Below are 24058 nucleotides of genomic sequence, written 5' to 3'. Positions count from 1 at the left end.
TGTTTTTGGTTCATATTGAAATTGTATTTTACTCAATCACGACTATTCTATCTATCTATCTATCTATCTATCTATCTATCTATCTATCTGTCCATTTTTCTGCACTGCACAGATCTCGTAAGGCCTATAAGGCTACATTTTCCTCAGTGGCTCAATGTGTGCGAGGTTTTCCATTTTCATTAAGAAAAATTTGGCCAAAAGTGTCTGAAAGACGTGTGCATGTATCGCCTTTAATTTAGACCGTGAGTGATTAATCATAAGCCCTGTAGCTGTGGTTATCTCTGGTTAGGGCAAGACAAGTAGACGTTCCTCCCCCTGTGGTGAAAATGAAAAAGTCGTCCGTGTCCAAGCGGAATCTAAATTAAGCTTCGGAGGCCAACGTTGTCTTTTCTGCTGCTGGTCCTGCAGTGACGCTTTGTCAGATCCCCTGCGCGCACACGTGAGCCGCTCTGGGACCTGACGAGGCGGCACTAAAGGACGGGCTGGGGACGGGAGCTGGTTTCCGCGGCGGCAGCCAACAGGGGAGCAGCGGGAACCGGCAGCCAGCTGCTGCTGCTGCTGCTGCGGAGCTCCGCAATCCCAAATTATATGCGCGTCTGCGTGCACGTGCGTGTTGCAGGCCTCTTTAACGCGTATGTTGCATTGTTTTCTAATGTCACGTCCAGTTGGATCATGTGGCGTGAATCAAAACTTAATTACACGAGTCTAAATGTGTGGTTCTAGCCACAGGATCAGTTTAAAGAAGAGGGAACACAGTTTGTTCAACAGTCATGACATCACTTTAGGTGTTTACAGAGTTTCATATCTTCAATCGATCCAGTACAGACCAAAGTGAAAAGACCTCTTACATGTGGCTTATGCACAGATAAGGTTACAGTTCAAATGGAAAAATTCAAACCCGCAGGATCACTTTTAGTAAGAATCCATTCAAAGGCGGAAAAAACCGATATCCTACCTGCGACCAAATGAATTCCAGAGTAAGGGTTTGAATTTGGGATGATTTGTTGCATCTTTAAAGCTGTGCACCTTTGCCACAGTTTTTCTTGTGCAGTCCTTCTGAGGGGTTACTAGGGAGATATGACGCTGCTGTGGTGCGCAACTGTGAATATAGTAAACTTTGGTGAGCCCGAAAACCCGACAGGATTTTGTTTTTGCGTGCAATAATCAGCACATCAAACTGGAGACCAGATGGAATCCAGAGGCATCGTTTTATCAGCTTCACGCGGTAGGCCTGCGGTCCACTTTGCCATTTACTGTTATGACAAACACGGATTTATTTGACAGCTCAAAGTGTTTGGACTCGAACGCCCATCAAGAGGCCCGGATGTGCCCCTTGCAGACATATTTCAAAACTTTAACGATCATTTCATCTTCATCAGCTCTGTCGAAATAAAAGAACCTTGGATGCGATAAATCTGCAAAGTGCGGAGACCTCGTGGTTTATACGATCAGAGGTTGAATAATCCACCTCTACTCAACGCTATCCGCAGTAGCTACACTTGCTATTTGCTTTGGCAACTCCGTAATGTCTGAGCACATTTTAGGATCGCAGTGTGTTATTTTAAGACAGAAGCGTAGGAGGTGATGCTCAGACTTTGCAGAGGGGAAGGAAGCTTCCCGTCGGAGTGAGACGGTGATGAGGAAGGCAGGTCTGGGCACGCCCAGGCCCCCTGGCACCCTACGCCAACTCATTGGGACTACATTGGTGTTATCACACCTGGATGCCTCTGTGTGTGTGTGTGTGTGTGTGTGTGTATTTTGAGCCTCTTCTTCCTCTTTTTGAACGAACGCTGACAAAAAGAACATGTACAAAACAGGTCTACTTGTAGCTCTCTAACATGTTAAAATTCTGTTATGATAATTATTTGAATTCTTGTCTCACGTAACCATGCGTATTCTAAATGATTTTCGTCGTGTGTGTGTGTGTGCGTGTGCGTGCGCATGCTCTGCAGAGTGATCTGTCCCTCACCAGACTACCCGTCCTCTAAGATGTCCCAGTCCACTGTTACTGAAGAAGGAGGCACCTTCGAGCACCTGTGGAGCTCCCTGTGAGTGTCAACAACATCTGCTGATGACTGTTTTACTTTCCGTGTGATAAACGTGTTTTCCAAATAACGTAATTATTTTATGAGCAAATTATGATAGATTTATTCCTAATTCAGCATCTAATGTAGAGTATTTATTTACTTAATTTTAATATTGTGTTTTTTTTGCCAGTGTTTTCTATATGATGGACATCATTTTTTAAAGATTAGTTTATTCATTTATTATTTATTGAATTTGTGTTATTTAGTGGAGCTTCTGTGGTGCAGACATAATTAGAAACAATCACATGCAAACAAATATTTGCTTTTTCAGCCACTTACATTCATCTCTTGAGTGTGTATCTGATGATTTCTGCAACGCAGAAAACACAGTAAATATTTTCATTTTCTTCAAATTAGGTGCTTCCAGTTGTTTGTTAAGGTTGCCAGTCTCTGAACCTTTTGAGAGTCATGTTTTCTCACTGCATTTGACAAAGAGGACATTTTTGATCCAGTGATCTTATACAGGATTTTGGGACGTTCAGTATAGGATATCTAATGTCATGTAAAAATTATTGTGGTATATACTTTGATTTTCCCTTTTTAAGTATACATGAGAAATGGTTTGCTTCTTTGTAAAAAAAAAAAAAAAAAACTGTCACAAAATATTCTTTAAAAATTTGCAAAGGTGATAAATGATAAATGATCAAGGATTTCCCTTAGCTAACTTTATACATTGGTTACCCTTCTTTTTGCATATCAGGCACTTTATGTGACAATAAGACCCATCTCTGCCATTATAATTTTTTGAAAACATATCCCTCTTTGATCAGCTTAATATCCACTGTGTTTGTGTATTTAAAGGGAGCCAGACAGCACCTACTTTGAGCTCCCCCCAGGCAGCCAGCCAGGTGAGCAACCGGTGCCTTCTACCAGCACCCCAGGGAGCCATCGCAGCGCTGCAGAAGTGTCCATGGATGTCTACCACATGAGGGACATGAATGATAATGTGATGGTAGGAATGTTTGCATATGTGTAGTCAATCTTTTTTTTTCTTTTTAAGAAGCCGCAACTTAATTCTGTTGCAATGGGCATTTTCCTCATCAGTGTCAGATCTGATGGCTGTTTGATTGTCTGTGAGCACACACACATCCAAGGATCTCTCCCATTTTGTTTTTTGCATCCTTTCACTTTTTCCCTCCAGTGTCGAGGAGATTCCCTCCCATGTAGATTCCCTCTCCTCTGCAGCCTTTTCCCTCTCTCTAGCTCCCTGCTGAGTGGCCTGTAGGGACTAAGAGCTAGTGTGTGTGTGTGTGTGTGTGTGTGTGTGTGTTGGGGGAGGGCTAATTAAACCTCCAGCCAGGACTACATGCTGCTCCGCTGTAGAGCCATCTGTAGGCTGTGTGCATGTGTGTGCATTAACAAAGATGCACTTGCAGTATGTTTACAGGTGTATGCACCTGCTCACTTTTGTTGCTGGACAGAAAATTCATATCCACAGGAAGAACTTTATAATAACTCAGTTTTTAGCTTGACCTCTGCAAAAAAAAAAAATTCTAAATGGATACAGGAGAATGTAATTCTTCCACTGAAGGTCAGATACAAACTTAGTGCAGGACCACACTGAGATGCACAGTGGATCCTGGACACTTGTTCACTCTATTCACGTCTGTATTCCTACTATGAAATCAGAAGTCACTCCCAAACACCTAATGTTTCCTTCTCTTTCTGATCTGAAATATTGGTAGGATCTAATCTTAAAGTGGGCAAGCCTGGGCCTGCCTGGCTGGTTAATGAATAGTCATGACAGGAAAAAAAAAAAGGAGGGGGGTGGAGCGAGGATTTGTTGTTAGATGCAAGGCAAGTTTAGAAGGCCCAGTCAGGCAAGGGAAACAAGTGGAGAAGAAGCAGGACGTCTCCTGTATCCCCCATCATGTCCTGTTCCACAGATAGAGCTTGTGGAGAGCTTGACTCTTACAGTCACATTTGACCACAGCAGGAGTGTAAATCCTATGAGAGCCGGGTCACAGAGACATCTTAGAAACACCCCATATTATCTTTCAGGAGCCTTAAGATGCTTTATGGTGTGGTAAGTGGACAAGAGTAAATTGTTTTGTGCTCTGGCGTATTGTGGACTTTTGTTTGAAAATGTTGTCTTGCTGGTCCGTGTGAAGATGGTTTATGTAATTGAGTGTATAAGTTCTAATATTACTCGATTATACCGTTGATGAACATGGCTTTGGCTCAGGATCACTGCCTTTGATCAGTGGAAATGGAACAGATGAAAAAGTTAATATGCTTGAGACTTATGTGATATTTGAAAATCAAGCCTGTGTTCTTTATGCCTGCATAAGTGGCTATGGCAACTTGAATTAGAACTTGTGTGATTGTGAGTCAACTTTCCTTCATTATCCTCTGACATTAATTATAAAATATTTAGGAATTAACTTTGAAGATGTTATTATAATCTATCACAATTCACTTGAACTTTATTAAAAATATATATATTCTACACGTTGGCATGAATGTGGACCTCTTGCGAATGAATGGTATATCCTGCTCTTTTCCAAATATTCCCAACAGGGGGCAACCTTCTTACACAGCTCTCCACATTTTACCTCCTCTCATCCTCAGCTCTACATTACATAGCTGGCGTCGTTTAGACTTGCACCAGTTTTCACATGAAGCCATGTCATTCATTTATGTAGCCTAACTTTTCATTGGTCAAGTTATTTCTTTATATCAACAGGGCCAACACATAAGTCTGTGCTGCTAAAAGTTTCTGTGCTGTCTAATAAAACTGTAGGGTTCCGTTTAATAAGTGGCAGTAAACAGAGGCCATTAGCATGGTGATACTCTCTTTATCCTCAGCCTATTATCCTGTTTCACTCATCTTGACAAGTGAGGGTTGTTGTGGCTGCCTTATCTACGTTTCTAAATGTTCTGAGCCTTTAAAGCTCAGCTTTGAGTGGCAGCAGGATAGCTGCCCATAGGGGACATCAGATTCTGTTGAGATGGGAAGCTTATACACACAATAACACACACACACACACACACACACACACACAGAGTTTCTCACACAGTGGCAGTGGAGGTTTTAGCTCTGTTTCAACTTGTTGCAGATTGAGTTTAGGTATTAAGACCAAGCACACCTGTGAGTGCATGTATCTATGTGACAGTGTGCGTGCTCGTGTGTGTCAAGTGTTTTCTGTTGTTGACACAAACACCTGGGCTTACCTTGTGCCCGTAAAGCCCCTTTGACAATACCTGTTCGAGGGAGATTTCAAAGGTAGCAAACAGATATTGGTGGGAGGACAGAATGAGTCTTTTATGTGCTGATCGTGAGGGAAAGAACATCAGAGAACATCAGCCTAGATACTGATTTTCATATTTTTCATGAGGGTGAACACATTTGAATTTAAGCAAATGCTACAGCTATCCTACTTTTCACTGCTAGACATGAGACATTTAAGGTACTCGATTAAGGCTGCCTCAAACATTTTTTTCCAATTAATCTGCCAATTATTTTCTCACTTAATCCATTGACAATTTTGTCATCAAAATATGATAGATAGACCTTAAGATTCATTTTTTAATCCGACTAACACTCCAAAACCCAAAAATGTTCAGTTACCTATCATATATTGCAAAGAAAAGCAATAGTCTCACATTTTTAAACCAGTGAAAGTGAGATATTTTTGCTTTAAAAATGACAGAAATTATGATGGATTATTTAAATAATTTCCAACCAATTTTCAGTTGATTAACTATTCAGTTCTGACAAATCGTTTCACTTCAACACCTGATATGTGTAATCTAGTGGGCAATTGTTGCCACTTACTTGAGGCTGCACATCTACAGTAAGTAAATATAGTATTATAGTATTTTCATTAGTTGTTTTGGACTCAGCTGTCTCCTGTGCTGCATGTACCTATGCATGTGTACATCTTCATTTAACCTACACAGTTTGCACAGAGTCTAGGACATTGAACTTTCCCTTTGCTGTCATCAGATGAACCATGGTATGGAGACACATGAACTTTACATATCCTTGTGTAACTGTGTCTCAGTTTTTCTTTCTGCTTTAGTTGTCAGTGTCTGATGTCAAGGGGTAAGATCTAAAGGTGGAATGAGGATATGTACTGCTTCAGGTACATTTGATTTTAGTTAGTATTGGCATTTTCTGCTAACAAATTAATATTGAACTCCACCCAAAATTACTTAGTTAATTTGTGAAATGACTGTAATTATGGTATGTGCTCGGGTAGATTTTACATTTTGATTCTGAAGAGAATTTTGAAGACAAAAAAACTAAAAAACAGTTCCAGATCCAGATCATCCCCATCCTGTATCAATGATTTATTTCAGTGTGTCCGGTAGAGTTGAAGAGCTGCTTTGTAAAATGTCCAGCCAAACTGCTGATTTATACTGTATTGATATAAAATACTGGATGCAGAGGTCTGACCCTTGAACTCTTGTTCTTTCATGTGTTTTCTTTCTTGCCTCTCTCTCTCTATCTCTCTCTCTCTCCCTCTCTGTCAGACCAGACAGTGTTTACTTAGTGCAGGCCTTCACAAGGTGTTTTGGAGCGTGTGTGTACATGCTCCCCGGCATTGCCGTCTATGTCCGGGCATGCCATAATTAGAACGTCGTACCATTTTTTGGGTTCCCATCCTTCTTTCCCTCTCTCCTTCTCTCCCCTTGTCTCAGTCTATCGTTTCTCTCTCTCCACGCCAGTCCTCACCTTTCTCCCTGTCCTTGGCTGTCCATGTGTCTGTGTGTGAGTGAGTGATTGTGTGTGTGTGAGAGTGTGCTGTGCGCCCACTGATGCACACATCGCTTGAACTCTGTGGTTAGGCTATGGTCCTGCACTCTCTTTGCTTTACTGTGTTTGGACGTTTCTGACTGAAGAGTTGACAAATGAGACCAAAGCACTAGAGGATGTACTACGTGAAAAAGAAGGTAAAAATTTTGCATTTTTCTGAGCATAGGGTAACTGTGTGTGTATATGTGTGTAATGCTGTGGCTACTCCAGTGTGAACTAAAATCACTGTCAGCTATTTGATACATATACATAATACAGGTAGTAAGGATAAATCTGGCATCTTTAATAATCTACATGTTTTGTTTTCATATCATATCACTTGTCAGGTGGTTTCTTTTGTTGAATCAGAGCTGGTGTCAAATTGGTTGAACTCAAATATTAAATATTTGTTATTCACTCAGTGTTATTCAAAGAAAGCAGAGGGTGGACAGGTGGACTTACTGTAGTTGTCTGTTTGTGTTTTTTTATGTTTAAATGCTCAAGTAGTGTGACAAGAAATGAGCAAATGAATATGGATGATTTAAAAAAAATACAGGGGCCACAAAGCAGTTTTCCCTCTATAGTACAGAAGCTTATCTACTGTATATATGGGCCTAAGAGTGCAGTAACAAGAGTGTCACTGCACATGCTTCAGTGCAACAAATCTTCCCTCTCTTCTCAAACACAGCACAGAGGACAAGAGTGGAATGGCAGGCAATTAGGCAGAGCACAGATTACGCCTGTGTTTTACAACTCGTCTCACATAGCCCCAAGGAGGCTACTGTGAGGACCTCTCTGCAACTGCCACACACTCAAACATTCACACACACCTCGTACACACAAACATTCAAGCTTGCTGTCCTGAGCTTGAGATGATTTTGCCACCTGTCTCAAACATAGTTCATGTAAAAATCACATATCGCACAATGATCACTGACACTTACATAGACAGTTAACACATGTACCCCCACACACACAGCATCACACACACACACACACACACACAAACACAACCACACACTACCCACAACTCTTCCCTCTCAGTGTAATCCGACCTCCCCTCACACTTCCAAGCCTCTGTCTCTTCGGCACCTCTACCTGTGTCCTCCCTCCGTCTCTCTCCACCCTCCTTCGCCTCCCTCATTCTCTTCCCTCTTCTTTTCTCCCCAGTCCCAGTACAACTTGCTGAGCAGCAGCATGGAGAGCCTGGGGAGCCGTGCGACGTCCGCCAGCCCCTACAGCTCCGAGAACGCCTCTTCATCGGCCGTGCCCACCCCCTCTCCCTACTCCCAGCCCAACTCCACCTTCGAGGGCCTGTCGCCTGCCCCAGCCATCCCCTCCAACACCGACTACCCCGGACCGCACACCTTCCAGGTGTCCTTCCAGCAGTCCAGCACCGCCAAGTCTGCCACATGGACCGTGAGTACACACACTTTCTTGGCGCCGGTGTGCAGTGTGTGTGTGTGTGTGTGTATGTATGTGTGTGCTAGTGTATTTCTCTTGCCATTCTCTTTTTGCGTTCTGGTTCACTGTCTTACTGAGTGACTGTATTGCACACACATAAATGTGCACACAAAGACACTCCTTCACATGCACACGTACACACAGTCACTCAAGCCAGCACATGTGCAGGCGTGTCGCGTGCAAGAGAAAGTAGTGCATCATTCAGTGATTCATCTTGTCCTCTACTCACCTCTCGTAGTCAAATCTAATGCAATGAATCCAACAGGGAAAGTTTGGCATGCGGCTGAGACACCTTCTGTCCTGTGTGATTTGTCCAGTGAAAGAAAACAATATTTGAGTCAAAATCTTAAGAGACAATTTTACCTTCAATTCAGTATTTTACATGTACAAACTTAGTGCAAGACCACACTGAGATGCATGGTATATATATAGATAGATATATATTATGTTAATTATGTTAATTATGATAGATATATATCATGTTTTTTATGATATAATGTTTTTTATGTTTTTTCCTTACAGTATCACCCATACTGCTAGGGTTTACCCTGGTTTGTGTAAAATCAGTGTAATGTAATTCAAGGAATTGAGATCAATGCAGTATGAACACACAGTAATAATAACGTAATAATGTAATATTATTAAAATATTACAACATTTAGAGAGGCTATAATATGGCAGGTCTCAATCCATTCATGACATTGTTAGCGTTGCCTGTTGTTTTATAGAAGGACTTAACTGAGTTACTGGTATTTATTTAGAAATTTTTGGGATGCATGTCTCGCTTACATGCTATCCACACGTTGAAGAGGGACAATATGATACACTTTATATATAATGTAAATATGATAACCACAATGGGTAAACAAAATACCATCAGTAGTGGAAATATACAACTCAGAGAAACCAGAACTAATGAAGTTAGGGAAAGACCTCACCAAACCTAATGAAAACAACACACACAACTACCTTGTGATGTGATGGTGCTGAGAGACAGGTGAAATGGGAGCTGTGTAATTTGTCATGACCCAGTGAGAAGTCTCCTGCTGGAAAGGTGTCACCTCCAACTGTCACACAGTTGACCTCCCTGAAACAAGAGAAACAAGAGACAAACTGCACTTCCTCCACTCACTGTGTGTGTGTGTGTGTGTGTGTTTTGAGTGGTCAGGCCTGTGAGTGTTTCTACATGATGGACTGAGGGGGGCTCCTCCGTGGCTGTGTTTGCTGGAAGTAACCATGCGTGGTGAGCTGTTTTACTCACCCCTCAGTGATGTAAGAAGATCCTCCTTTGGACATTAGAGTGGTGGTCTTTGACCTGCTGCTTTTATTCTCTGTCTCTTTCTTCTAGTGGTCTTAGCACACACTCATGGCTGTCACCTCTGGCGCCTAAATGTTTTCCCTGTCCTCTCCTAAAATATGTCTGTCATCTCTTTTCTCTCATGTCCATTCTCTGGCTCAGGTCTTTCTCACGGCCGAACTACATTCATAGAAACCAAGAAAAATGTGGATAAAAGATATTAGTTTGTTTTATTTGAGAAGTTACTCTAGTGAAATGAAATCCTAAAACATGACAAAAACTTCAACCTGTTTGGTTTAATGTTTAATGGTACATACCGCTCTGTTCTTCAAATTAACCTGCTGTACTCTCTCTGACGTCATTAGTTTACACTGTTCTAATCTGTTGATTAGGAAAATAAATCAAATCAAAGAAGCCTGATAATCCCCAAATACCTTCTTAATTTGAAATGAAGAGCATCTGTTGACAGATCTTCTGATTCAGTGTCTCTACTCACTACACCACCCTGAGGTCCCATCTACCCTTTTGCAATCAGCTTTGCTTTGCGAGGATAATAGTTTGAAAATTATCCCATTTTCATCAACAAAGATGAAAGCTTTGATTTCACCTGCCTGAGAAGTTCAAGTCATAGCAGTTTTTTGTGGGAGAGCAGAAACAAAAGAGTTTTTGACTGGCACACGACTCGCGATACAGATGATGAGGCAGCAGAAAAAGGGCTGTTAGGAAACCTGTGATTATTCAGATGCCTCTGCTGCAGTTAAACAGGAGGGATTAGAATGAGAGAGAGACTCATAGCTTTTATGGAGTTTACTGTAATGCTTTGTTTTTTATCTTGCATGCCTGATTATAAGATTTGACTAAGTGTGAGAAGGTGTATTTAAGGGTTATTATACAGTAGCTATGGAACGGCAAAAATTTTCAAGTGTGAAATGATGCAGTATGATGGTGTTTAATTCTGTTGGATACTATATGATGCTATTTTATGTGGTTGTGTCCATAAAACATTTTCTTGAAATGCAGGCAAGTAATTGTTTCATTCCAAATAAAAATGGCAACATGCAACAGTTTTACGGAAGAAAAAAAAACAAAGAAAACCCAGTGCACAGTCGTTTGCCAGACTTCATTTGAGCTCAGTGGCAAAATGCTTTTTGAGGACTCAGATCATATCAGCAAGTCATTTTAGAAGTGTTAGTTTTGAAAAGAAAACAGATTATGGTCAAGCCTCTTAGAATGAATACGTTTCAGATAATGGGCGGGGATTCCCCAAAAATAACACTAGGGTTCAAGAGGATTTGTGTGTGTGTGCCTAATGCGTGTGCACATGTGGGTGTGTGTATTTATGCAAAATTTAGTACAAAGCTCAGGTTTGAACATGCTTGAAAAAAAAACAAAACAAAAAAAAAAACAGTGACTATCTGGACCAGACTGAGTCACCTTGTTTGAATGAAGGAGTTAACAGTCTCTGGGTTTCTTGCTGATTTCTTATGGCCTCAGGCATTGGGGAATGCCGAATGCCATAGGGGCATATTGACTATAATCAGTTACCTAGCTGCCCCCCTTCCCCATCCTACTGCCTCCCACTAAGAGTGGGTGGCATGCAGTGCTTTGGGAGATTACGAGAAAGCTAGCTGCCTATTGCATCAAGCATTTCTCGTTAAATTCCCTACTCTCAAGTTGTCAACTAAATGATTGATGGGAGGTTAGGTTTGTGGTTGTGCACAGCTGGCTACCAAGTGAATCCACATCTGCTTCACCATTTAGAAGGAGAGGAGAGGAGAAGACAACAGAAGAGAACAGAACACAACAAAATTGAACAGAGACCAGGAGAACTGATGGAAACCAAAGACACAACGCTCTTTTTCCCATCTGTCATAATGTTTCCACATACAGTAAGTCCGTCCAAGCCCATCTTAAGCTAGTCTGGTAATCCTAAAGTCCCCCTCCTGTCTTGTCAAAACACAGTGCATTAGTGATAATAGCTCTCTGCCGCTTTTTTGCCCAGTGAAGACGATTCCTTGGCTTGGATGCAGGCAAGCTTCACTGCGGCTGGAAATGAGATCTAACACCTCTGCCTTGTCAAATAATAAGACTTCTTTCCATATACTCTGACTTCAGTTAATGTGAACGTGTGTGTGTGTGTGTGTGTGCATACAGTATGTGTCAGAAGTGTGTGTGTGTGTGTGTGTGTGTGTGTGTGTGTTGGGGGGGCTGATGTGATGGAGGTGAGGTGTGGTGTGGTGTGGTGGAGGTGCAAGCTCGAGCATGCACTACACAGCGGCTTGTCAGAAGCCGCTCTTCCCAGCTATTAGCCTCTCTCTGTTAGGACACAGGTCCCAACATGCCCCACACAATGCATCCTTCCCCTCCTTTCCCCATGTATCATCGATGGCCACATTACTGCTGGCCTTCCTGGCAAGCATCAGATCTGGAGAACAGATCACAATTGATAAGGAAGATTTTTCACACACATTTTGGTTCTCAGATGTCAACTCACAAGCAAATACGTGTAGTTATCCATAACTATATGAACTGGTGTGATTGAGATAACTTTGTACCACAAATCAAGTCCTTTTCATAGTCACCCAGTAGATGAAGTGCCTCTGGGATTGATGTCTTAACTCATTTCATCCCTGTACAACAGTGTACACTGTCCAGTGTCCTCACTGGTCAGGAAATGTTCTGGACTGTGGGATACCATCAATCCAGGAAACTCATACCTTTAACACTGCTCTATTCTGCTGTGTGTCCCATAACACTCAGTGTAACACTGTGTATATGCCATGCTGTCAAAAAGATTTAACTTTTACAATCCTCATGGACTGTGGCAGTACTGTAAATGCAGTGAACAGCAGTTAACGTGAAGCTATTCAACTTACTTTCACTACTTACAGTATGTGATTTGTCAGTAGGTTGAACGGGTTTAAAAATCATTATTTTCACATCTTAAGAGGCTGTTTCTCCCAATCCCAACACTTTACTGGGGTGTAACAGAGGGGAACACCTCCAGTGAATTTCTAATTTATTTCTGTTCTGAGAAAAACGTTAGGTTTGAACTACTCATCGACTATACCACGGATAGATTTTTAGAGAACCAAGTTTAAATAGTAGCTGGTGTTACAAAGACAAAAAGTCAGTCTGTACAGGTCATTACATCTTTCCTTATTTTCCCAAAGTCTCATAGAGACAAACAGCAATTATCACAATGTCAAAGAAAGTGTGGGAGATTCTCCAATTTTCTGTGTTGATTTGAATCCAGTGTAATTACAGACTGTATAGAAAGCCAGCTTAGACTATGTGGATGAGTACAACATGTGTACTGTATGTCAGGTCTGCGTGTGTGTGTGTGTGTGTGTGTGTGCCTAAACGTATTTGATATTTGGACAGTGAATTTGCGGCGGGCAAGTCGTTGCTTGTGTATATGGATGACAGTCTGGCAATTATCACCCTGTCTCCACGAGCCTGTCAGGACCTGCCTCCACCGGTCCACTGTGTAGAGGCAGTGATGGATGGATGGACTGATGGATGGATGGATGGATGGATGGATAGACTGACGGATGGATGAATGGATGGATGGATGGATGGATGAATGGATTGAGTTATGCAACTGCAATTAAATAGCTAGTAAGAGCATTATGCAGTGCCCTTGTAAAGTCATGATCATCATTCTGGGATGAATTTAATTCAGCGAGTATGTTATGTAAAGAAAGTGAATATATCACCACCTGCTATAGACTAGGTGGATGAGCATCAACAGTCACATAAAGCTGAGAGGTAAAATGCAAAGTGATCCTATGCTAAGCTTGTCTTTACTCTCAACACAGACAGTTTTTATAGTTTGATTCAGCACATGGACTGGAGGAGCCAGAGGTCAAATTACTGACCTTCCAATTAGTGGGCAACTCACTCTTCCTCCTGAGCCACAGCTGCCCCAAGTAGCGGTCTGATGTCACATAAAATTCTTTATAATCTGATCTGTGTGTAATCCATCTTTCTTCCTTTTTTGATTTCCTTTTTTCACTCACCATAAAGATTTTTTTCCAGTCCATCAACAAAACAAATAATCTCTTTAGTCTTTAGTTGTGTTTATTCTCTTTACATCTTTTTCTCCTTCCTCTCCATCCTTTCATCCTTCTCTGTGTCCTGAAACGAAGCCCAGCTTATCCATCACTTAGCATCTCTTGTCTGAACAGGAAGATACACATCAGATACTGTAGTTCCTTTATTAATGCTTCGCTTCTGACTGACAAAGCTGAACTCACAGATTCATGTGTATGTGTACGTGTGTGTATGCGTGTATGCCTATGCGTCTTCGCTGCATGTGCACACTAGTCTGAGTTCTGGACGAGTTGAGACATCTCCCATGGTATCTGCACCCAGGAAGACTGAAAGCACAAAAAGTAATTTATGACTTTTTCATGTACTGTGAGATGTTCAAAAACACGATCACCAAACCACAGGTTCCTACTGTTTCCACTTTTAATACTGGGCCAATGGTATATATCTATTTTAGAATAGACATTGAATTGCACATTATTACTGATCTGTCAGAATGATTTGTAAGATGGATAGAAAATATTAGGCAAAACATATAACAAAAGGAAAAGGTCTATGTAGGGGTGGTGGTTTGAGCATTTTGTGTGACACAGGACATTGTCTTGTCCCTCATCGCCTAGAATCAGTGTTTACTACAAAGCACGCTGACTTGTTGCTCAGTTAATCAGCAGAAAAAGCTATTTTTTTGTTTGGTAAATTACTATTAGCTCACAGGACCATACATGTCCATTAATTTGAACAACATTTTTTTGTCAAAGTCGCATTAGGATTGCGTGTAAATAAGAAGCCTGTCTGGCTGTTGCATCTCAGAAAAATTATTTATTCATGGTATGGATGGGCTGTTGAGACTTGTCAGGGAAAGCTAGGTGGGAAAAGGTACTGTTGTGCACAGGTATTTCCATTGCCCTCAAGGGAGTGCTCATGGCTAAGGGTATGTGTTTGTGTGTGTATGTGTGTATGAGAGTCTGCAATGTGTGTGTGGTTGTGAGGGGCTTAGTAACGGTGTCACAACAAGGAATCCAAGCAGTTGTTGGTGTAGGAATGATGACTTTTTCCCAGCCAACATTGGGCCAGAGGCTGTCTGCTGGAGAGTCAAGTCAGAGTTTTAGAAAGTTATTTGAAAGTTATAGTCGAAACGAAGAAGTTAATTGTAATTAATATCAAAGAATGATCTGTATAAGTGGGGAAAGATAGTTTAGAAATAAAAAGCAAGAAACAGAGGATAAAGTATTTTTTGAAAGGACTGTGGCGAGAACAGGAATATGGGGGAAAGCTTGATGTAACCTCTGGGGTTAAAGGGGTATAGAAGTTATTTAGGGGGCTCACAAACAACAGACTATTTTTAAAAATAACGGTTGAAATTAAAGCATCATAGGCCAAGATATCTCAACTTTTAGTCCCCAATAGGGGTCAAGCTCAAGTGGATACTACACTTCAGCATCTTTTGTAAAGATCCACCTTGCCTCCATAACAACCTCTTCTTCCAAACTCCACACCACCAGTTAGAAATACAGCCTTTTTCTTAAAAAGCCTAAACTAAGATAATCTTAAAGACATCCTTAGGGGTTATTTATGAAATTTTAGGAAGGTCCCCCAGATCCACAGAGAACATAACAAATTCAAGCTTGCTTAAAACACATTCATCTATGTAAGCCATTTCCTGTGTAAAACCATTCACTAAAAAGCATATGATAATATGAGTACTTGAAATAATGCTTGAAATGTAGTTCTGGTTAACAGGATGACCATGTAAGTGGTTGGGTTGGAGTACAGCTTTTCATCTGGCTCTCACTTTCTCATGTTTTCTCTTTATCTATGCTTTCTTTCACCAATCAAATACATGAAGGAAAAATGACATTAAAAAAAGACATGGAAAAAGATGATTTTTTCCTATGCAGTATTGCAGATGTTGTATATACTGTATTTGTGCCATAAAGTGCACTGTTGCATTAGTATTCAAGCTCACTGTAGCAAGCCCATACAGGACAACTGTCTTTTCAGTTTTTTTTTTCTGGAAGGTCCCAGTTTGATTTCCATGGGGAAGATTTTTGAGATTTTGTGATTGTGTTGAGGCATGTTAAGGCTTTTCCATCCCTTGTCCTGGTGTCTTTGGATGCATCTCAACAGGCATTTACGCACACATGCACATACACATGAATGTGCATGTGTAAATGCTCATAAACTGAGGAATCACTGAAGACACCTTTAACACAGCTCAGCACATTCTCACTGAACTTTACTGTTACTGACTTGAGTGACTGTAGTAAAATATGTCAAACCTTTTAATTATCGTCCATTCTTTTTTCTTCAGCTGGTACACACACACACACACAGACACACACACACAAAGAAACATGGCCATTTTTTTCCAATCTGTCCTTTTGAACTTCTGCTTTTCCTGAGCCATCTGCAGCATCTCACATTACTACCCACAAACCCACTCTGCTGTATAATAATCGTTTATTCATTCTAATAACACAGTAATTACCTTTACAGCGCAGACTAAAATTTACTGCTGACTGGTTTACAGTCGTCATGTATTTTTCCTTTCCTCTCTAACTTTCCCTTTCCTCAAATCACACAATTTGTTCTCCAGTCATGAATTTATATGATAATTACAGTGTCCTGTGGTTGCACCCCTCTATTTTATCATCATATTATCACCCAGCTTTTTATTTGTCCGTGCTGTCTTCTATTTTTTCAAATTCTTTTTTTTTTGTCTGCCCCGGTGATAGATGACTTAATGGCTTAAATAATTTAAGATTGAACTTCCAATGTTTTTTTCACTCACTTGAGAGAACAGCTTCAGTGTCTTTAACTTCTTAGGTTTATTTTTTTCATAGGGTGTTTGAAAAATGTGACAGCAATAATTGATATTTGCTGAGTAACTGGATACGAGCATCTGTAAAATACCTAAACTGTAACTGTGATCAGCATTTTGTTGGGCAAAGTCAAAATATCTGAGGCAAATTTTTCTTTCATTTTTACTTTCTGTTACATATGCTCACTCAAAATTGTTATTTATCAAACTCAGATCACTGACTTGAGCCACTCTGGCCCTATGTGTGTGTATGTGTGTGTCTTCCCATCCAGTACTCACCCTTGTTGAAGAAGCTCTACTGTCAGATTGCCAAGACCTGTCCAATCCAGATCAAACTGTCCTCCTCTCCTCCACATGGCAGCATCATCAGAGCCATGCCCGTCTACAAGAAGGCGGAGCATGTCACAGAAGTGGTCAAACGTTGCCCCAATCATGAACTGGGGCGAGATTTCAATGATGGTAATTCTAACGTTGGTGTGAATTTTGTCTTATGGACAAACTGTGTGATGCCTTGACTCAGATCAGCCATCTGGGCCCTCACCTTTTCTCCATCATTCTTTCAGGTCAAACAGCCCCAGCCAGTCACCTGATCCGAGTGGAGGGGAATAACCTCTGTCAGTATGTGGATGATCCTGTCACTGGCCGGCAGAGTGTCTTCGTGCCCTATGAGGCTCCACAGGTTGGTGGTTCATCAGCCACTATATAACACAGAGACACACAGTGAATTGTTTTAAGGATCATAGAGACAGGACTTATGACTCCAGACATCAGAAATTATGCCATGAATAAAATTTACAAAATATGATAATTAGATGTGGTTGTGAGATATGTATTGAGTCTCTGAAAGATGTCTCTAATATTTCATACATTTAAGCCAAGTGTTGTTGTTCAAGACGCACAATGAATCAGTCAAGTTCATTCCAAAGAAACAGTCAGTTTTTGTGAGGTATTTCATAGAAAGCACATCTATAAATAAAGATGTGGGGCATGTTCAGACAGTCCCAAGAATGAGAAGTCATCATGTCTGCGACTGCACCTGAGGAGGTTAATCAAAAGCAAAATCGTCTCAACCTCACATCAAACTGCAATGCAGCACTGCCCTCTGGTGGTATATTGGTCACACTTACTGTTAAATGGGAAGTTTGCATGAATGCAGATTGAGAGAAATTGAGCCATATAAATCCTAAAAATCCTTAAAAAGTGTCACAGAAATCCCTAAGCATCCACTTATTGGTTTTGTGTTGCAGGTGGGGACTGAGTTTACCACCATCCTGTACAACTTTATGTGCAACAGCAGCTGTGTGGGTGGCATGAACAGGAGACCCATCCTCATCATCATCACTTTGGAGACCAGAGAGTAAGTCAGCAATTTAAAAGTCATAAACAAAACCAGTTCCCGCAAAGTACTTCTTTGCACCTCAAGAAGTAATTCTCAGCTCTTAGTAATTTGCTTTATTTTAATTCTGTCTGGCACTGTGTACTTGGGTTTTACAAATCCACAGTTTTTTAACAGTAGTATGTACTGGCAAATGACACAAGACAAGATGACCAACCCACAGTTTAATGGGAGCATACTACATTATACACATCAGTGCTCTCAATAAGTCCTGATGAGTATATTTTCTATCCCCAATTCCAGTGGTCAAGTCTTGGGCAGGAGGTCGTTTGAAGGTCGGATATGTGCGTGCCCCGGCAGAGACCGCAAAGCTGATGAGGACCATTTCAGGGAACAACAGGCCCTGAATGAGAGTGTGGCCAAAAATGGTAGCGCCAGCAAACGCAGTGAGTTCAAATTCTGAGAATCTGTGATATTTTAGCTGTTGGTGTGTGTCACATTTGGTTGTTGGCTGTTGAAAAGAATGAGACTATGAAATGTGAAAGAAACCTGTTTTCACTATGATTGTGTTTCTGTTGTCTGCAGACTTTAAACAGAGTCCGCCAAATATTCCTAGCCCAAATATTAACATGAGGAAGAGGCGGCATGGAGAAGAAGAGATTTACTATATTCCTGTAAGAGCCTTTCACACACTTATTTTACATGAAAACTGAAACCATATATTGTCATGAATTACAGTTGATCTACATTTAATGTATGAGCTTTCAGGCCCTATAACTCATTTAATTCTGTCGTGTACTGTAGCAGTATGTGGAAATATTTATACTGACTTGAAGAGCCATTGTGTCAAATACTGACAAACAAATGTATCATTGTTTGAAAGAGTTGCTCACCAGCTGTTATTCCCTGACTGATTATGTTACATACTTTGTTGGGAGTAGGTTCGTGGAAGGGAGAACTTTGAGCTGCTGATGAAGATTAAAGACAGTTTGGAGCTGGTGGAGCTGGTGCCGCAGCCACTAGTGGACTCCTACAGACAACAAACACAGCAGCAACTGCTGCAGAGACCGTGAGTCATTTGAACACAGACACATACAAGCACACAGATACTGGTTGGTCCATGAACATTATGTAAACATCTGACAAAATGATCAGATCAGCCTAAACATGAGCACATGCAAGAAGGCACATAAAAAACATGCTGTCAAAAACACACTGTAGTTTCTTTCCCTTCTGAGTGAATCGCACATGCAAATACACATAATATACATAGTCAAACTCGCTTTATCACTTTGTTAAACACAAAAATATAACCAGGCACAGACACTCCTGACAAAGTCTGAGAGAAATACTGAAAAGAGGTTGAAGTGATAAACACAGAATAGAAGGGAATAACCCTCACAGACAGCTAAATTAACAGTTTTGTTCACTTTATCAAACTGTTGTGAAGTGTCTTTCACACTCACTAACACACAGACACACATTCCACTAACCTCTGCCACATTGTCGTCTTTTCTCTAGGAGTCATATAGCATCCCCCTCCTGTTACTCTCCGCTGTCCAACATGAACAAGCTTCATGGCCACGGAGGCCTCAGCAAACCGCCCTCAGTCAACCAGCTGGTGGGGCAGCAGCCCCAGCAACACCACACTGCCCCCACCTCCATACCTCATATGGGTGAGTATCTGTGTATGCGATACAAATCAAATCAGATGTACTCATAAAGTTTACAAAGTTCTCTGACCAGAAAATATGAATCCCATGAGAGTCTTTTTGTGCCACTGTAGTACAGCTCTTTGAGCTATTTCCTGCTGATTATTTTAGTGACTACCACTTTCTCTCTCACAGGTTCAAACATGCTCAACAGCCACCACATGCAGGCCAATGGCGATATGAACGGTGGCCACAGCAGTCAGACTATAGTGTCTGCTTCCCACTGCAGCCCGCCCCCTCCGTATAACCCTGACCCCAGCCTTGTCAGGTACCTCACCCTCCAATGACACTCCTTCTTTATTCTCCCAGCAGACAATCAGATGCACTTGTTGGGTTAAATATGAGTGGGTGCCATTTTGATGCCAAAACAACCACTTTGTTTGGCCATGTTTGTACAAATTTGGTCAAACTTGTTTTTTGGAAACGCTTTTTTGCAGTGAAATGTGTCTAGATGGAATTGTGTTATACAGACAGTTTGATTTGATTATGGCTGCTTTGTGAAGAGTTGCAATTACGTCACAAATCTCCTAGCAAACATGGCTGGTGCCATAATGAAGGTCCACTGAAGAATTGGCTCCATGAATTGATGATCAGTTAAAATAGAAAAAGAGTATTAAGTGAAATGGTTGTGTTATAGGGGTAGGTCAATCAAATAATGTTTCAGTAGATGTAAAATGTGTGTTTTTGTTTGTTTGCATCCAAATTTTGTCCAAAACTGTCCTGTCCCTAGTAGTAGCTATAATATATTTTAAAAAGTGTCTGTCTTTCTTAGCAGGCTGAAAGTAGTTTACAAAGCAACTGGTGTTCTTATCTAAGCTAGCTCCTACTAGTTGCATATGCTAAGTGTCTAAACTAGATGTGTTGATCATGTCTATTTACTCTGCTCATACAGCCAAGCTGCTCTAGGGTTGTAGACCTCCACTATGGCTACCAGAGGGTTTGTTATGTCACCTAAAAGCCCAAACTGTGTGTCATACACTTACATCTAAAATCATTCACGCTGTCACTGTTTATACAGCCTACACATACCTTTGCAATGCACTATAGTGAATTTTCTTCAAAAGAAATTTCCATTGTTTTAAGTTCTATTTAATTTTTAAAAAATGTTTTTTTTCTTATTTTTTCTAAGATAATGTGTCAATGCAGTTGTTTTAACACAAATTTAACATTTTTGATACAGCAGACTCTGTCCACCTTTTTATTTTCTAGATTGTTATGTTTATTGTACAGTTAAATTGTACAGTTAGGTTCTTCTTCGATTACATTGTATGTTGCCAAAACTTTAACATTTCATGTATTTATAATAAAGGTTCTTCACCAAAGCAATAATGGCCTTATGAATCATTAATATAAATGCATGTTTATGGTTTTACTTCTACAACATCTACTAAGATGTATAGTAGCTGTGCAGTTGAGGCTAAACCAGTGCCTCAAATATTTCAGATTTTAAATAAATTAATAAGAGCTTGAGAAGATAGTGAGATAATGGCATGCTATAACTGTAGTGACATGCTTTTCTATTAATTTCTGTCTAAAAATAAATGTTGACCTAATTATAAAGTTAAAATATTCTTTATTCTACTCAAGCACAACTGCACTTTTAATCAGAGAAGATGATTTTTATACTTTCATCCTACTACTGGCTTTGTAGCTGTGGTCTAATGGCAGTCTAAGCAGCCCTGCTTTTCTCCCCATACAGTTTTCTTACCAGTCTGGGCTGTCAGAACTTCATTGAGTACTTCACCTCCCAAGGCCTCCAGACTGTCTACCATCTTCAGACTCTCTCCATGGAGGTAACCACTCTGTTCCTGCACTCACAATCACAACAAAACAGTAAAAATAATAGTTATTATAATAACAAATATTATGTGTCTACAGCGTCATAGAAAACAATGGAAAAATTAAACAAGAAACAGTAAAATAAAGAACATGACACAGTTAGAAAGTAAAGTAAAATATAGTAGAAGTAGAATGTATAAGTAAAATAAATAGATAAAAGAAAATAAAAGTGTCCTAGAGTGTCCTTTTTTAAAAAGGATAATTTGACCTAGTCTTATTAATGTTACCTTATGTGGTTTTTGAAAATATCTTTGATATGCAGGCCTTTTAGTTTTTGTGTCACACATGAGCACTCACACACTCTCATCATCTTGTCTTATTTTATTAGTTTTCTCCTACATTCTTACACTCCTCAATGACTATTTGTGCCTTCATCAGGATTTAGGAGCACTGAAGATACCAGAGCAGTCCCGCCTTGCCATCTGGCGAGGTCTGCAGGACATGAAACAAGGTGCTCCCATCCAATTGCCCACCTCTTCGCATCACCATGACTATCATGGCCAGCAGCTTCTTCGCTCCAGCAGCAACATGGCTGCCTCTGCGATGGCGGCTATTGGGGCTGCTGGTGGGGAACTGCAGCGTCAGCGCGTCATGGAGGCTGTGCACTTTCGTGTCCGCCACACCATCACTATCCCCAACAGGTCAGGTGTTGTTGGGACATCAGGGATGGCAACAGCTGCTGATGAGTGGGCTGACTTTGGATTTGACATGCCCGATTGCAAGATGTCTCGTAGCAAGCACTCCATCAAAGAGGAGTTTATGGAAAGTGATGTCCACTGAGCCCAAAAAGAATCTTGTGACTGTTTTAGCAACATTTTTGTCACAATCAACCCATTTACAGAGTAAAAGCACATGGATACGGTCTTTAAATGTACTATTACTTTTGTTTTAAATGTGGGACATTTTCACCATATTAATGCACTTTCCCGTGCACTCTTTGTTTTGCATTTTGTGCTTGAACACTTGTTCCATCCAGAAGATTGAACACAAGACACCACAAAGGACGTCTCAAGTCTACATAGCAAGTACCAGTGTGATGACACCTTTGTCAAAGCAATGCTAATGAAAACACACATGGTCTGGACTGTACTTTATGAGACTCTAACAAGTCCATGTTCAAAGAGGGTGATATCAATTATTCTGGTGAGTGGGATGTTGTTTGGTCTCACAGTGCAATAATAGATGATAATAGATTTTTTAACAGCATTAATTTAGATTTATGATGAACATCAAGTGTAGCAATATTACAGTTGCACAATTGTCATAGTAGACATACGACCACTTCACAGCTTTCAAGTTTCAATTCTGTTTTTGGGTCATAAGATTAGTTCTCAGCTGATTTATTTATTGTTCTTTTAGTTTTCCCTCACTTGTACAAATGTATATACTGTATCTTGTAAATGTTTTAGACTAGATGTGGTTGAAAAGGGGTATATAGTTTCAAAATGGTGTATCTCCTGTTTGAACCAAATGTATAGAGTTGAATGGTAGATCAAACTCACATCGAAACTCAGTTACTGGAACACAGTCATGTATATTTTTAATGGTCATGATAATGTGATGACTTCTAGTGCAGTGTGCCCTTATCATTTGATTTTTGATGGGCTTTAGTATAAAGAGTGTGTATTCATGAAAACTCCCTATGGAAATCAAAGTCAACAAGTAAGAGTTGGACATTGCATCCATTACCTTTTTTTTTACCATGGGAAATACTATGTTAAGTCTTCTGAGAGACAAAAGATCGGAAACAGTATTATATCTCAATAGTAGGGATTTAATTAGAATTAACAGTAATAAATTAAGAATGCCATCCCTATTTATCAAGACAGTAGACAAGACAGTAGCATTTTTCATCCTTCTCTGTGTGTATTTTGAAAAACCTTGCAGGGCAAGGTCCTCATATATTGATTATAGCTAGCTGTGTAACTAGTATGTATCTTCATGGCACTTGTTTGTGGATATTTAATAGCAACATTCCAGTTATATTCCTAGATTGCCATCCAGCACAATTAATCATGGTGCAACTTTAGTATGGTGTCAAATTTGTTGGTAGTAAGTTCTTGACTTTGTACCATGAAAATAACTTGTACTTGATTTTCTCTAAGACCCTCTTACTTACAGAGACACACATACTTTAACCCACTAACCACCAACTGGTCAAAGAAAGAGCACTTTAATGCTTTAAAAGTGAAATAATTTAGGATTATTTGTGCTTATGATCAGTATTATGTATTACCATACTGTAAATATAAGTGCTTTGTTTTTATATCCCTGATAAGTTTTTTTCTTTCTTTTCTTTTTTAATCAGTTTTATGAAGATTATTAAGATGTGTACCTTTGTAACTATTGTTGTTCATCAATGTCCATTAGTTTCTGAGGTTGTTATGGTCAGTGTTTTTTCTTAAAATTGTGGATATTAAAATATTTGCCTTCCTTTAATGTCTCACTTTATCAAAGTTTAAAAAAAAAAGGTTTTAGGCCAATTACTACCGTTGAATTCTATTTGAATTGACATTTATATGACGGGTATGGGTTACTTCTAGGCAACATTTTATGAGACATACATAGAAATTATACTGTTACTTATAAGTACTACCTGAGCTCGGACGTGTGTGCGCTTGTATGGCTTCCTTTCGAGGCCCACTAGTCGATCGTCTTATCGACGCTCAGTTGTTTGTCGTTCGTCGTTCTCGAGGATCTACTATCTT

The 24058-nt window shown here is 40.2% G+C and overlaps 1 protein-coding gene and 1 long non-coding RNA gene across 3 annotated transcripts; one reads left to right on the top strand and one right to left on the bottom strand.

The window, feature by feature from the left end:
- The first annotated feature begins 1964 nt into the window (after positions 1-1964).
- On the top strand, positions 1965-23784 carry tp73 (tumor protein p73). Of its 2 annotated transcripts, XM_018688883.2 has the most exons (13): positions 1965-2048; positions 2889-3039; positions 7999-8247; positions 16736-16922; positions 17027-17142; positions 17711-17820; positions 18103-18245; positions 18385-18473; positions 18741-18868; positions 19321-19475; positions 19647-19779; positions 21211-21304; positions 21729-23784. In XM_018688883.2, exons 1-13 carry the CDS (start codon positions 1990-1992, stop codon positions 22128-22130), a joined length of 2016 nt encoding a protein of 671 aa, XP_018544399.2. In that variant the 5' UTR covers positions 1965-1989; the 3' UTR covers positions 22131-23784. The 2 variants fall into 2 exon arrangements, with proteins under 2 accessions (XP_018544399.2, XP_018544400.1); XM_018688884.2 differs by lacking the exons at positions 1965-2048; positions 2889-3039 and adding an exon at positions 6456-6986.
- On the bottom strand, positions 19388-24037 carry LOC127142558 (uncharacterized). Its single transcript, XR_007813383.1, has 3 exons — positions 23947-24037; positions 21220-21319; positions 19388-19483 (listed from the first exon to the last, which is right to left on the bottom strand). It is a non-coding gene; the product is annotated as an uncharacterized LOC127142558 (long non-coding RNA).
- Positions 24038-24058: the final 21 nt, after the last annotated feature.

This window comes from Lates calcarifer, linkage group LG6, assembly GCF_001640805.2.
Source record: "Lates calcarifer isolate ASB-BC8 linkage group LG6, TLL_Latcal_v3, whole genome shotgun sequence".
NCBI classification, from domain to species: Eukaryota; Metazoa; Chordata; class Actinopteri; family Centropomidae; genus Lates; species Lates calcarifer.
The sequence above is the reverse complement of the archived record's forward strand: the minus strand, read 5'-3'. Positions and strand labels throughout refer to the sequence as shown.